Below are 15,386 nucleotides of genomic sequence, written 5' to 3' on the forward strand. Positions count from 1 at the left end.
GAATACATAACCAACAGAATTATGTTTGATAACCATTCGTTAAATGAATTTTTCTCTATAGAAAATTTGAGAGTAATAGAAATGCACATTTTTCTAGACGGTAGGTTTGTAAAACAGCCTTTGTTCATTTATACTTCATAAGTGCGCGCCAAACCAACGATTTTGAAATGGCGTTCCATGGGAACATTTTGCACCAGTCATGTGATTGAACAATTTATCACTGGAACAAAACAATTTACCACTTTTTCGTGTTCCCAGACCGTGCCCATTTTTCCCCAACCGTACCTACAGAATTCCAAGTATTAATATCAGAATATGACAAAGGCATCTTTGACCAGATTCTCAACGAATTAAATAAGAAGTGATGATCAGAAATTATTAAATATCCACTTTGAATGAGATGGATTAAAAACTTACCATCATTGACCTTGAGTGTGACGTTGCCGCCATTGCCTCCTATGCCTCCGTACTTTGGACAGCCTGCACCTCCTTTTCCACCTCTAACTTGAATTTGTATCGAATCCAGGAATTTGTACTAGAAAATACATAAAGGCTATTTCGTTGGAAATACAGCTAATTGACATATACATTTCGACAACTTCTAATAGCAATAGATTGAAATGGACTTTCAAGGGAAAGAATTACACCATGTTCGTGGGTGACAATACCATGCTAGTGAGTGAACATGTTCTACATTGAACTAGGACAGAAACTCTCTTAACGTGGCCATGAAGTGATGTTAGATTTTTAATACTACTAGTTAAATCATTACTATCCATTATAATCTTTCATCCTCATTCTTTTCATCTCCCACACACCAGTTTTATAGCTTAAAACAGCATCACCCTCGAAAATAGAATATAAAGAAATAATTTATTATTAAGGTTATATGTTTTTGGACATCGAATATAGAATAGAGTATTTATTCACCATTGAATTCAATATTAGGCTTCAGTGTCATACATAAAAAACAATATAAACTGTCCAACAAGACATTTCACAATAAAAATGATGACTATAAATAAAATAATATAAAATATTCGCCATCCTTTTGCCACTATGACACTACTGTTCTGTATTTCGATTCTGACAATTCTCCAGCAGTTAGAAATACTGTGTTACCACTGTAATTCTGAACATGCCAAAACAAAATTTGCTTTAATGTAAAGAAGATCTCTACAACTGACAATATCCAGTATCCAATCATTCGATCAAGGACCAGGCCATTTCTGGGTAGATCGCGTCAGTCAGTACATTTTCAACTTAAAAAAAAAAACACTGGTCAAACAGACCACAGATTTATTTATTTATTACTCATCATTACATAACATCATGTCCGGGAATATTGCCGTTTGATACGTAAATTGTCAGATATAATAATATATAGGTACATAAGAATAAAATCAATAACATTTCAAGTCACAGTTATAGAATAATTCATAATAATAGAATAAATTTCACCTCAAAATCTATCAACAATAAACTCTGCCACTGAGTAGTAGACTCTCTCAGTTAACATTGACTTGATAGTTTTTTTGAACAGCGGCAATGAATCAATTTTACGGATGGCCTCGGGTAACTTATTATACAATTTCATTCCTGAATAAGAAGGGTTTCTTTCGTAAGAGGCATGTCTGTGAATAGGGTATAATATCAAGCTCTTTTTTTATGTTACCAGCTAGAGTTTTGTGATTTTTGTCTGATATTAATGCGGTCGTGTCATCAGCAAACATTATAAGTCTTTATTGGGAAACTGACTCAGGGAAATCGTTTACGTAGATGATGAATAATAGAGGCCCAAGTATTGATCCTTGAGCCACTCCATTCGTTATTTTTGAAAAGGAAGAAGACCTAAGTGATTCTTTATCCTTCACACATTGTTGTCTATTATTCAAGTAAGAGCTAAACCAATTGAAGGCTGTCCCAACAACACCATAACAGCGAAGCTTTTCCAACAAAATAGTATGATTCACACATTCGAATGCCTTTGATAAATCGCAGAAGATGCCGGCAACAAACTGCGATCCATCAACAGCCAATGAGAGACTTGATATGAATTCATAAATGGCCCCAGTTGCATTCCTGCCCTTACGAAAACCGTACTGATCCGTGTGAATTAAGTTGTTCATGTCACAAAATTTAATTAATCTGGAAGCAGCTGCCATTTCATAAATTTTAGAAAATGCTGATAAAATAGCAATTGGTCTGTAATTACTGAATTCGCTTTCATCGCCCGTTTTAAATATTGGTATCACGGTTGAATATTTTAGAAATTCCGGAAACACTCCACTAAATGAAGAATTAATCAGAGACACCATTGGTTTTGCTAATGATAACACACAAATTCTGAGTAGGAATGGAGGAAATTCATCCCAGCCAGGTGTTTCAGATAAATTTATTTTTTTAACTAATTCAATTATCTTTTTTTCTGCAACTGGTTCTAAAGATATGAGCAAGTTATTTGATTTTGGATATTGTTTACAATAGTTTAGAGTTTTGAGTATGTCCGGAATAAGATTTAGTGTGCTACAAACGTTGATAAAATGTTCATTGAAAGAATTCAAAATATCATCTATATTTTTATTGGGAAATACCTTTGTTAGCTCTCTATCATCTTGTTTGATATTTGTTTCCTCCCGAACAATCTTCCAGGCCATTTTAGTTTTGTTAGATGCATTCTTTATTCTGTTGCTATTATATTTTATTTTTGCAGCTCTGATACATCTGTTAAGGATGATTCCTCGAAGTGTGATAGTACTATTCGAATGAACACCTTGTATAGAGTATTAGAGTTAGACGTTATATTGAGCATATTATATAGGTCTGTCCAGTCTTCTTGGTCCAAGAAAAGCTTGAATTTGGAGATGTTCTGTTTAGAAAATATTCTTATAAGTTTTGTAAATGTTTTTGAATTTTTTGAGGTCAATTGAAATGATTTAAAAGACGTCAATGTATTATAAGGAAACTGAACTAACTGTGCTGTGTGATCGGACAAACAAGTTTCAATTATTGAATTTTTACACATTAGTTTGTTTATTGCTGAGTCTGATGCTATATTATCTATGTATGTCAGAGAGTCCTTTGCAATCCTAGTTGCCTGTGTAAAATGTAGGGTTAAATTATAAGAGCTTAGCACTTCACTTAGCCTTGAACAGGGAAGTGAGTTTTTCAGTGTATCTATATTAAAATCTCCACTTATTATTAGTTTGTGTCTTGGAAATTTTCTGGAGCATAACTCTAACAGCCCACCACTAAGACGATCAAAAAATTTATTTAATGAGAGTTTGGAATTTATAGGTGGTTTATAAATATTTATGACAACAATGATCAAAATCCCTGTTATTTTAATACCGCAGCATTCAAAATATTGCTCTAGATTGAACTTTGTACAATCTTTGATTGGTTCACAATCTATATCCTGCCTAACTAGTATACAAGAGCCTCCTCTAATTTTCTCAGATCTACAGAAATTTGAAATAAGTTCAAAGTTATGGAATTTATTTAATAGAAATAAGTCACCATCTCTCAACCAGTGCTCAGACAGACAGATAATATGAGGCCTAACATTTAAATTTTCAAAGAATAAATTAATTTCATCTAGTTTGTTAATTTGTGTTATTCCCTGTACATTCCAGTGTAATATATTCAGTTGATTATTTTGTATATTTCGTCCATTCCTAAAAAATTTACATCAACAGAATCAGATGATATACTTTCAATGTCACTATCATTGACTCCTACAACATTAAAGTTCACAGGGCTAGTTTCAGGTGAGTGCACTTTTTCTGGGATTGTTTTTTGTGTTGGTTTGGGAGAGTCATGACTGTTTTCTATCATAGAGTTGTGGACCGAATCCGGAGTCTGGGCTGGGACTGCATCTAGGCCTACTCGTAGTCTCTCACCTGTCATCTTAGAGTTGATCCTGTCGCCATCCAATCAAATAATAAGATCAAATAATAATCACGATGGCAGAGTCAAGGATCACATTAGGCCTATATTCATTAAAAAAGTCATTGATAATTTATATATACTCTTTTCGATTAGCCACTTAAACAAGGTGGACCTAAAGACATTCACCGTACGCGCCCTCACCGACTCTGGCAAGTGGTTGAACATCCCCGGCGCCAGCAAAGGGAAATATTCCCTCACCTTCGACAAACGACAGGGTGGCACATCCTTATTTGTCCTCCGAGTGTTGTAGGAGTTCACTTGCTCTCTCCGCTGTAACGTTGTAATGATGCTCCTCACATAAATCAGTGAAGCCAAAATGTAGTGTCCACTAACTGTGTGGATGCCCAATCTGCGGAAGATCGGCTGGCAATGTTCATCATACTTTCTATATTATGTGATGATTCAAAGAATTTTCTTTTGGAGCAGTAGAATGTCTTTGGAATGCGGCGAATGACTCCAGATAAAAATACCATACTGTATGTTGCCACCAAAAACTGCATGGTAAAGCATCAGAAATCGCTCGATTCCCACCAGCGGTCTCAACTTCCTGAAAATATATATGCTGCTCTCAATCCTGCTGCTGTGGGTCTACCACCCCTACAGAGATAAGCTACCTCTTTCAGCCATCCAGAAAGACCTCATCTGCGGCGTAAATTACCCAAATACATTAAATATGTTTTCAGTTCATATTAGTAAAATCTGGACGCCAAATCAAACACATGTACCAAATCCGGACAACTGGTTGCCCTAGCTCACAGAGAAGGAGGATATCTTTTACTTTGTGCCTACCTTTAGTTTAAATTGGCTGCCCGCACATGTAGTGCTACTAGTATAATATTGTTCTATAATATTAAAGCGCCTAAAACTCATAATTTGGTATTACTTATTAGTGGGGGGCACTTTAGTTTATGGGCCGCGGAATCTAGCATTGAGACCTACATAGATCGATAGAGGAGATCAAGACGAGATTAACCATGTATAACATTGTTGTCGATTCCAAGGATTAGTTGAAAAAACATGGCGGACAGTTCTAAATTTTTATATCAATTTTTATTTTTAATAATTTTTTTATGGCTACAATATGTTTAAAACTAGTTCAATCTTATGTAAAATTTGACGAGGAATCCAATGAAACTAATTTCAGGTTCGTAACTTTAGTAGTTTTTGAGATATTGCAGAAAAATGCAAATTTTTTGCTTTAAAAAAGGTTAACTTGTTTTCATGATGATTAATAGGTATTTTAAACTATTGGATTTAGTAGAATGATAAATTCTAAAGAAAAAAATGTTCAGTCACTTGATAGCCTAAACTCAAAATTGTTCGAGATATTTGGGAAAATAAAAAAATTGCACACTCAATACTCTTCAATTCTCATATTTAATTTTTTTTACTACTTTCAGTGACTACTAAATTGGCTAAATCTCATTGGGATTTTTGCAGGGAATTCATTAAAATAGATTTGATGTTAGAACATTTTATAGATTATCAAGATATTTGGAAAAAATACAAGAAAATGTAGTATTTTAGCTTTAGAAGAGTTCAATATGTTTGCATAGGCATAGTGCAGACCGATATTTAGGATCACATTTTAATCAGCTTCCAATGCAATTCAGAAGCTTTAAAAGATCGTAAAAATAATTGAATCAAATCAAGCTTTTCCTATCCTAAGCTTTTTCCCAATGTAAGCTTTTCCTAATCTAAGATTTTCCCAACCTAAGCTTTATTTCCTAATATAAGCTTTTCCTAAACTAAGATTTCCCTAACCTAAGTTTTTCCTGACCCAAGCTTTTCCTAATCTAAGCTTTTCCTAACCTAAGCTTCCCCTAACCTAATATTTTCCTGATCCAAGCTCCTCCTAGCCTAAGCTTTCCCCAATCTAAGCTTTTTATAACCTAAGTTCTCCCTAGGTAGAAAAAAATGGAGTTGCAATATTTTTATTTGCCCAAATATCTCGAACAATTTTGAGTTTAGGCAATCAAGTGAGTGTATATTAGTTTAGGAAAAGCTTATATTAGGAAAAAAAGCTTATGTTGGGAAAAGCTTGGATTAGGAAAAGCTGAGGTTAGGAAAAGCTCAGGTTGGGAAAGAGCTTAGGTTAGGGGGAGCTGGGTCTGAGAAAAGCTTAGGTCAGGGAAAGATGGGTAAGGAAAACTTGCATTGGAAAAAGCTCAACTTAGGAAAAGCTTAGGTTGGGAAAAAGCTTAGGTTAGGAAAAGCTTAGATTAGGAAAAGCTAAGATTAGGAAAAGCATAGGTTAGGAAAGAGCTAAGGTTAGAAAAAGCTTAGGTTAGGGGAAGCTGGGTCTGAGGAAAGCTTGGGTTAGGAAAAGTTTGGATTGGAAAAAGCTTAAGTTAGGAGAAGCTTAGGTTAGGTGAAGCTGGGTCTATGAAAAGCTTAGGTTGGGAAAAGCTTGGGTTAGGAAAACATAGATGAGGAAAAGCTTGGGTTAGGAAAAAGTTGAGGTTGGGAAAAGCTTGGGTTAGGAATAGCTTGGGTTAGGTAAAGCTTAGGTTAGGGAAAGGAGGGTTTGAGAAAAGCTTAGGTTGAGGAAAGCTTGGGTTAGGAAAAGCTCAGATTAGAAAAAGTTTAGGTTAGGAAAAGCTTAGCTTAGAGAAGGCTGGGTCTGGGATAAACTTAGGTTGGGAAAAGCTTAGGTTAGGTAAAGCTTAGATTAGTGAAAGCTTAGGTTAGGAAAAGCTTAGATTAGGAAAAATCTAAGGTTGGGAAAAAGCTAAGATTGCGAAAAGCTTAGGTTAGGGAAAACTTAGGTTAGGGGAAGCTACGTTTGAGAAAAGCTTAGGTTAGGGGAAGCTTAGGTTAGGAAAAGCTTAGATTAGGAAAAATCTAAGGTTAGGGAAATCTTAGTTTAGGAAAAGCTTATATTAGAAAAAAAAGATTAGGTTGGGAAAAGCTTAGATTAGGAAAAGCTTACATTGGGAAAAAGCTTAGGTTAGGAAAAGCTTGATTTGATTCAATTATTTTTACGATCTTTTAAAGCTTCTGAATTACATTGGAAGCTGATTAAAATGTGATCCCAAATATCGGTCTGCACTATGCCTATGCAAACATATTGAACTCTTCTAAAGCTAAAATACTACATTTTCATGTATTTTTTTCCAAATATCTTGATAATCTATAAAATGTTCTAACCTCAAATCTATTTTAATGAATTCCCTGAAAAAATCCCCATGAGATGTAGCCAAATTAGTAGTCGCTGAAAGTAGTAAAAAAATTAAATATGAGAATTGAAGAGTATTGAGTGTGCAATTTTTTTATTTTCTCAAATATATCGAACAATTTTGAGTTTAGGCTATCAAGTGACTGAACATTTTTTTCTTTAGAATTTATCATTCTACTAAATCCAATAGTTTAAAATACCTATCAATCATCATGAAAACAAGTTAACCTTTTTTAAAGCAAAAAATTTGCATTTTTCTGCACATTTTTTGCAATATCTCAAAAACTACTAAAGTTACGAACCTGAAATTAGGATTTCTCGTCAAATTTTACATAAGATTGCACTAGTTTCAAACATATTGTGGCCATAAAAAAAAAATTGATATGAAAATTTTGAACTTTCCGCCATGTTTTTTCTGCTAATCTTTGGAAATCGACAACAATGTTATACATGGTTGATCTCCTCTATCGATCTATGTAGGTCTCAATGCTAGATTCCGCGGCCCATATACTAAAGTGCAGCCGTGAAACGAAGATTACCGTAATCAACAACTTAACATGTTTTATTTTAGTAAGGATTTTCAATTTGAATTTGAATAAATTATAAGTGGAAAAAAGAATAATCAGCAAAAAAATCAACTAGGCTACTGAACTTGTTCTCGTTGGTACTGAAGTTCTTCTGTTCCATGTGTAATCATTCCTCTCATCTCTGGTGTAATACTGTTCAATGTGTAAGTAGAGTTTTTCTCAAAAACCATCTCATTGAACCTTCATAAATACAAAATACAGTAAATAAGTAGGCTAGTTATTGTATATTTGTCAATCATTCAACTCTATTATCTTGCCAATCCTATTAAAAGGTTACAAGCAGAATATCAGGACATTAAAAATGCTTACCTTAGGGAAAGGAGGGTTTGAGAAAAGCTTAGGTTGAGGAAAGCTTGGGTTAGGAAAAGCTCAGATTAGAAAAAGTTTAGGTTAGGAAAAGCTTAGCTTAGAGAAGGCTGGGTCTGGGATAAACTTAGGTTGGGAAAAGCTTAGGTTAGGTAAAGCTTAGATTAGTGAAAGCTTAGGTTAGGAAAAGCTTAGATTAGGAAAAATCTAAGGTTGGGAAAAAGCTAAGATTGCGAAAAGCTTAGGTTAGGGAAAACTTAGGTTAGGGGAAGCTACGTTTGAGAAAAGCTTAGGTTAGGGGAAGCTTAGGTTAGGAAAAGCTTAGATTAGGAAAAATCTAAGGTTAGGGAAATCTTAGTTTAGGAAAAGCTTATATTAGAAAAAAAAGATTAGGTTGGGAAAAGCTTAGATTAGGAAAAGCTTACATTGGGAAAAAGCTTAGGTTAGGAAAAGCTTGATTTGATTCAATTATTTTTACGATCTTTTAAAGCTTCTGAATTACATTGGAAGCTGATTAAAATGTGATCCCAAATATCGGTCTGCACTATGCCTATGCAAACATATTGAACTCTTCTAAAGCTAAAATACTACATTTTCATGTATTTTTTCCAAATATCTTGATAATCTATAAAATGTTCTAACCTCAAATCTATTTTAATGAATTCCCTGAAAAAATCCCCATGAGATGTAGCCAAATTAGTAGTCGCTGAAAGTAGTAAAAAAAATTAAATATGAGAATTGAAGAGTATTGAGTGTGCAATTTTTTTTATTTTCTCAAATATATCGAACAATTTTGAGTTTAGGCTATCAAGTGACTGAACATTTTTTTCTTTAGAATTTATCATTCTACTAAATCCAATAGTTTAAAATACCTATTAATCATCATGAAAACAAGTTAACCTTTTTTAAAGCAAAAAATTTGCATTTTTCTGCACATTTTTTGCAATATCTCAAAAACTACTAAAGTTACGAACCTGAAATTAGGATTTCTCGTCAAATTTTACATAAGATTGCACTAGTTTCAAACATATTGTAGCCATAAAAAAATTATTAAAAATAAAAATTGATATGAAAATTTTGAACTTTCCGCCATGTTTTTTCTGCTAATCTTTGGAAATCGACAACAATGTTATACATGGTTGATCTCCTCTATCGATCTATGTAGGTCTCAATGCTAGATTCCGCGGCCCATATACTAAAGTGCAGCCGTGAAACGAAGATTACCGTAATCAACAACTTAACATGTTTTATTTTAGTAAGGATTTTCAATTTGAATTTGAATAAATTATAAGTGGAAAAAAGAATAATCAGCAAAAAAATCAACTAGGCTACTGAACTTGTTCTCGTTGGTACTGAAGTTCTTCTGTTCCATGTGTAATCATTCCTCTCATCTCTGGTGTAATACTGTTCAATGTGTAAGTAGAGTTTTTCTCAAAAACCATCTCATTGAACCTTCATAAATACAAAATACAGTAAATAAGTAGGCTAGTTATTTGTATATTTGTCAATCATTCAACTCTATTATCTTGCCAATCCTATTAAAAGGTTACAAGCAGAATATCAGGACATTAAAAATGCTTACCTTAACGTCAATCTTTTTGGCGTTTCGAAGCACTATATTCAAAAGCACCATTTCGCTGTTATTGAAAATAAATAGTATTCAACAAATTGAAGATCATTCTATTGACAATTCCCCGATCCTTGAACCGTGGTGAAGACACCGGTTAAAATGATCTTAATGGTAAATCAGAGTATAATAATTTTCATAGTTATGGTCAATTTCGTATTATAGGTTAACAAAGTATTTTGACAGATCTAAACTTTATCAAGTTGACGTTATGATTTTTGCATTGAAAAATTATAAATTTCCCTCACTTGAACTCATTATCACATTAAAGTAATGCAAATTTGAAGGTTTGGTATCAATATATTCAAGATTCTATTTCAAAATTGTAAATAAATTTTGTTAATAAAATTGGCCATGCATGACATAACCTCTAAAAATATGGGCGGCTAGGGACGTTCCGATACTTTCGATACTTACTGGTATTGATACTTTGCTTTCGATACCGGTGGTATCGGTATCGGTATCGAATGATTCGATACTTTACTGGTATCGATACGCAAGTTGGAGTATCGAAACGGTATCGAATGGCGAAATGGGTAGAAAAGTAGTTCACTTCAATTAATTACATAATAATAAATAAATTGTTATATAAATTTTAGAAGATTATAAGGATTAATATAGATGAAAATCATAGTACTGAATTATAGCCCAGTGTAGCAGTTACCAGACATTATGACATCACTAATAACAAACAGTACATAACTGACTCAAGCTCAGTCAATATTGGTTCAAAAATTATCAATTTGATCTACTATTAAGACCACATTTATAATTCTTCAACAAATATTCCTACAATTTGAAATCAAATTGATAATTTTTGAACCAATATGACCGAGCTTGAGTCATTTACACATCTTTAGGGACGTTCCAGTTCCGATACCACCATTCTTTCAATACTTGGTATCGAAAGGAGGGTATCGTTATTAGTAAAGTATCGAAAGAAACGTATTGATACCCTTATTGACCAAGCTGGAGTCATTTTCCCATCTTGCCAGAGGGTCTTCTTTGTTTCGACAGACTATTGAGACTATACTTGATAGATTGCAGTTTTGCAGTTAGTAGATAAGTATTTTAGTTGGTAATTCCGATACTTAATGCTCACTCGATGCTTGTGGTATCGGTATCGATACTTTTCATTCGATACTCGTGGTATCGGTACTTTTCTTTCGATACTTTACTAATATCGATACTCTCCTTTCGATACCGATTCGATACCAAGTATCGAAAGAATGGCGGTATCGGAACGTCCCTATGGGCGGCCACGGCAATCGGCAGACGGCGACAATACGGCTCGACAACCATATCGATATATAGAATTATCGATACTATCCTGATATATCAATAGCATAATATAATCAATCTTTTTGCCTATTGGGTGAGTATCCAATTTTTGTACTTATATATCGATATATTCGATTTTTGAGAATAATTTTCAATGTAAAATGTATTCTGTATTGATTCATACAATAGGTGAATCATCAACCCGTTGAAATATAAGGACACTTTCATGCTTTCAACTTATTTCCACAATATTTCTTTTTAATCCTGCCAATCTTATCCTTGATCTGAAAAATAATTATATGCATAATGTGCATGATGTCTGATAATTATAATGCAATTCCAAATGTTCGATATATCGGATAATTCGATATTATACTTCCGATATCGAGTTTTATTCAACACGAAACTCTATTATTTTACACACAAAACTATCATATCATCTAATATATAACACTACCAATCATCTAATATCTAACACTAACATCTTATTTAAAACGAAACTATTTATACAGTTTCTATATGTATCTTATACACGGAAGTATCGTTTTATATTTCCAATATCGGAAGTATAATATCGAAATTTCTCATATATTACATATTGCTGTCCACATATCGATTTTTCCGTACCGATATTTTCTGACATCGATATGTTGCTTTCAATTTATACGATGACCGATATTATCGATATATTAAAAAAAAATTGCCATCACTATCTAAAAATCAAAACATGATGGAAAAATGATAAAAAATTTGGTTTTTCGAATTTAAATCGTTGATGCAGTCGATGTAGCATGAATTCGATCTTTGTGTTTTACTTCAATTGCTTTTTTCACAAAAAAAAAAACATTTTTTCCTAAATTCTCATCAATATTTTTATAATTTATTATAAATTTTTTTAGTTTTTCATGTTTATTTTCAAATCTTAAAACTGATTTTCTCCAGCTGTTTGCTGTTCAGCAGCTCACAGCTGACTAAAGTAAATACTAAATAAATCTGCAGCTGATCAACGTAATCGTTGTCTGCCACTAAGCAAGTTTAAAACTTTTAATTTTATATTAATTTATTGTGAAATGTAAACTATCAAATTATATATTGTAGTTTTTAATAAAAAGAAATGGCTTGGTACGATGGACTTTCATCTTTAAAAGGCCAGATTAGTAATTTTACAAAGGAGATTGTAGTACCGACTCTACTCCCTGACAGTGAAGAAGGTTATCTATCTTATTTTTAATGTTTTTTAGTTTTTAAACCATGTCAACTTGTCCATTTTATAGTATTACTTCGTAATAAATATTTCTAATTCATAAGTTTAAATTGTTTTTAATATGCAACATAAACAAAGTTTATTAAAGTTTCATAGACTACCAAAGCTTAAACAGATTATACAGACAGTTATAGTATATAACTTAGTATAGTATAGAAGAATAGAATCTCTACGACTCTACCTATGGTATTTAGTATAGAAGTTGTCTCTGCCTCCTTCTAGAGGTCTAGACCCTTGGCTAAATCATCAAAATATAAGTCCAGCTTGCGTCCCATTCTTTTGAGTCTATTCAATTGCTAGTTGACTAAGGCTACAAAGAAAAAACAATTATGTTTGGTCTATCGCCTTCCTTAACAAAGCCTCTCCCTCAGTACCGGTTTATACCTCCTACCTTAACTAAGCCTCTCCCTCTATAAACGGTTTCGGCTACCCATATTAGTTCTTATAAAAGTTTATATGTAAGCTTTGCTTATATGGTTAAAATCGCTGTGTTTTTATTTTGGTCGGATTAAATATAGATATCATTCCCTACGTAGATATGAATACCGTAGGCTTATATAATATGAGAATTTTCAATTTCAGTCTATGAATATAGTTATTTGAAATTTGAGATACAAATAATATACATAACTTGAACATTCATTTTTACTAAGTTCCTATCTTTTTAAAAAATTCTATAGGCTATCTTCTTTTAGAGAATGCATTGATTAATAAACTGTAGAAACCATATCTAAATTATTAGCACCACCATTGATTGCCTAAACGAAACCTGTGTATCGAGTTTATAGTCTAAACAGAGTATTTCACTACACAATATCATAAAGTAAACAATTTTAAGTACCTTACCTTATACCTTATGTGTAAGTCATGTTTATTTTTTCTCTGACCAGATAACCATAGAGAAAAGATAGCACAAGATATCTGTTGTCTCTGATACAACCCTAAATCTCGGGGGTTGATGAAAGAACACTTTCGACCATGATTGAAATTATTCTTTAATGACTTGTATTAAATTCCCAGCCTAGAGCGAAAAACTTATAGTCCCTGTATAAAATAAGTTGAAACTTGACCCTCCATACGAGAGAATAACAGCGCTGCCAATTTCGACTTATTCAAATTTCTAATTTAACCACATTAAAACCGTGAGTTGATACGGCAGAAATTAAGTTTAGTAGTCCTAAATTATTTTTCAGGGTTAAATGGTTTAAGGGAAATTTAATTTTTGTTATGAAATTGATCACAAAAATACGGTATGTTCTTCTTTTGAATATAACTTTTCTCAAAATTATGGGATATCGTTATAAGTAAGAATTGTAAATCAAAATAACGGATATCTATTTTCTATTGGTGTATAGGTCATTTTAGCCGATTTATAGTTATTTTTCAATTAATGATTATGTTAGCCAATGTCGATAAATTTCGAGCAGAAAACATAAAAATTTTGTTGTGCTAGAAACTTTTTTGTTTCAAAAGATAAGTGGGTTGTGAAAGTTACAAGATAAAAATATTAAGTCTAGGCTAGGTGGTACAATGTAACTTATCGTAGGTATTCAAGAATCAAGAATTTTTATTGGCCATAAAAGAAATAACAAAAATAATGTAAGCAGTAGGCTTTGTCAATAATATAATATCACAGGTGAGGTACTCACGCTATTTTGTCAATAATATAATATCACATGTACATCAATAGATCACATCTTACTATAAATAAACATTGAAATATTCCAGATAGGCCTACTAAAATAATAAGCTTCAGACTTGAGCCAATTATCAACAGCAATAAAAAAGTTTTCAAGAGTAACTGTTTTACATTGTCTGTTAGTAAATTTAATATACAAATATGACTTTTAAAAGATCTAGTAGTACGTCTAGTTATTTCATTTTTATTCCTGGTGTTATGTAAATGGACAGAATTATTTTTTATTAAGATTAAACATATTTTTCTTAACGGAGATTTAGGCCTATTTAGTATAACATTCAACTATCTATTAATCTATTCCATTGATCAATAGAATAGCAATTGTCGACAATCACAAATCATCATTACGATATAATAATGATTAGGAGAATACAACAGGCATAGCCCTAAACTGTCTAAATTCTACATTCTATATCAGATATAAAACCAAGGCAATTTTCGACAAAAATTCCCCTATAAGATTCAAGTATTTCAAGCATATAAACATATAAAAAAGATTAGTTTTTCAAACATTTTAATCCATAAATTAAGTTTGAATGGAACAGACCCAAATATTTCATTTTAATTACATCTAGGTTTACTCAATATTTTTATATTTACAAGAGAACCGTTAACAAAAACTAGAAACTAAAAAGGGACAAGGACTGATCCTTGAGGCACGCCTAAACTCACATCAAGGAAATTTGAGTCTGCACCATTAAAGCTTACCATTTGTTTTCAAATAACTTTTAATTAGCATTGACTCCTTCTCCATTATACCATACTTATCTAGCTCGTTGCATATTGATCACACTTGCACTCTTGCATTGTCAATTTCATAACTATTTTGGTTTTAAATTTGCAATAAACAAGAAACAAATTATATATAAAAATATAAATGATATGAAATATAAAAATATAATATAATACAATGATATAAATAAAACAAAAATTATAATATTATGCGACAAGAGTCCAGAGTTTACAAAATCCAAATTTTTAAGTCTCAAATCTTTCAACATGATCAATTTCACTAATATCGTTCGGATACAATGCCAAATTTTTCAATGTTAAGCTAGGTTTACTACATGTTCAAAAAGTGACACTGGAAATCTGCTATATAGCCCGGCTATTTTGCAGTTTTAAGCCTATTTTCTCAGCTAATTTCTAGCAGAAATTGAGCTATCCAAGTTTTCGGTAAACATCAAAGAGAATCAGAGCTACATGTAGCTCTGCTACATATAGCTCTGCTACATATAGCTCTGCTATATGTCAATTTTTGTTTGTAGCAGAGCTAGATGTAGCTGCTCTGTCCTTGAAGGAAGGCTGCCGCAACTGTTTACTGCTGTTTGCAGCTGTTTAGTGCCTCCTGGATTTACACCTGATATACTGTACTCATTTGTTGTCAGAGTGCTAAAGTTGATGCAACGTTGCCAAATCAGCTGATTATAAATAAAAGTACATTCATATTTCATATTTTAACCTGATGAATTGTTAACGTCGTTTGGTGTTTT

The 15,386-nt window shown here is 32.4% G+C and overlaps 2 protein-coding genes across 2 annotated transcripts in view; one reads left to right on the forward strand and one right to left on the reverse strand.

Moving 5' to 3' along the window:
* Positions 1-10,036, reverse strand: part of LOC111047793 (GTP-binding protein 10 homolog) — a 46,162-nt gene extending 36,126 nt beyond the window's left edge. The window contains exons 1-2 of the mRNA XM_039424264.1: positions 9,605-10,036; positions 418-535 (exon numbers count right to left, since the gene is read on the reverse strand). Of these exons, the coding sequence (XP_039280198.1) occupies positions 418-535; positions 9,605-9,655 (169 nt within the window). The 5' untranslated portion in view covers positions 9,656-10,036. The remainder of the gene's footprint in view (positions 1-417; positions 536-9,604) is intronic.
* Positions 10,037-11,918: 1,882 nt separating this feature from the next.
* Positions 11,919-15,386, forward strand: part of LOC111054508 (thyroid receptor-interacting protein 11) — a 99,530-nt gene continuing 96,062 nt past the window's right edge. The window contains exon 1 of the mRNA XM_039424265.1: positions 11,919-12,141. Within this exon, the coding sequence (XP_039280199.1) occupies positions 12,045-12,141 (97 nt within the window). The 5' untranslated portion in view covers positions 11,919-12,044. The remainder of the gene's footprint in view (positions 12,142-15,386) is intronic.

The sequence above is a fragment of the Nilaparvata lugens genome, chromosome 3 (assembly GCF_014356525.2).
Source record: "Nilaparvata lugens isolate BPH chromosome 3, ASM1435652v1, whole genome shotgun sequence".
In the NCBI taxonomy this organism is placed as follows: Eukaryota; Metazoa; Arthropoda; class Insecta; order Hemiptera; family Delphacidae; genus Nilaparvata; species Nilaparvata lugens.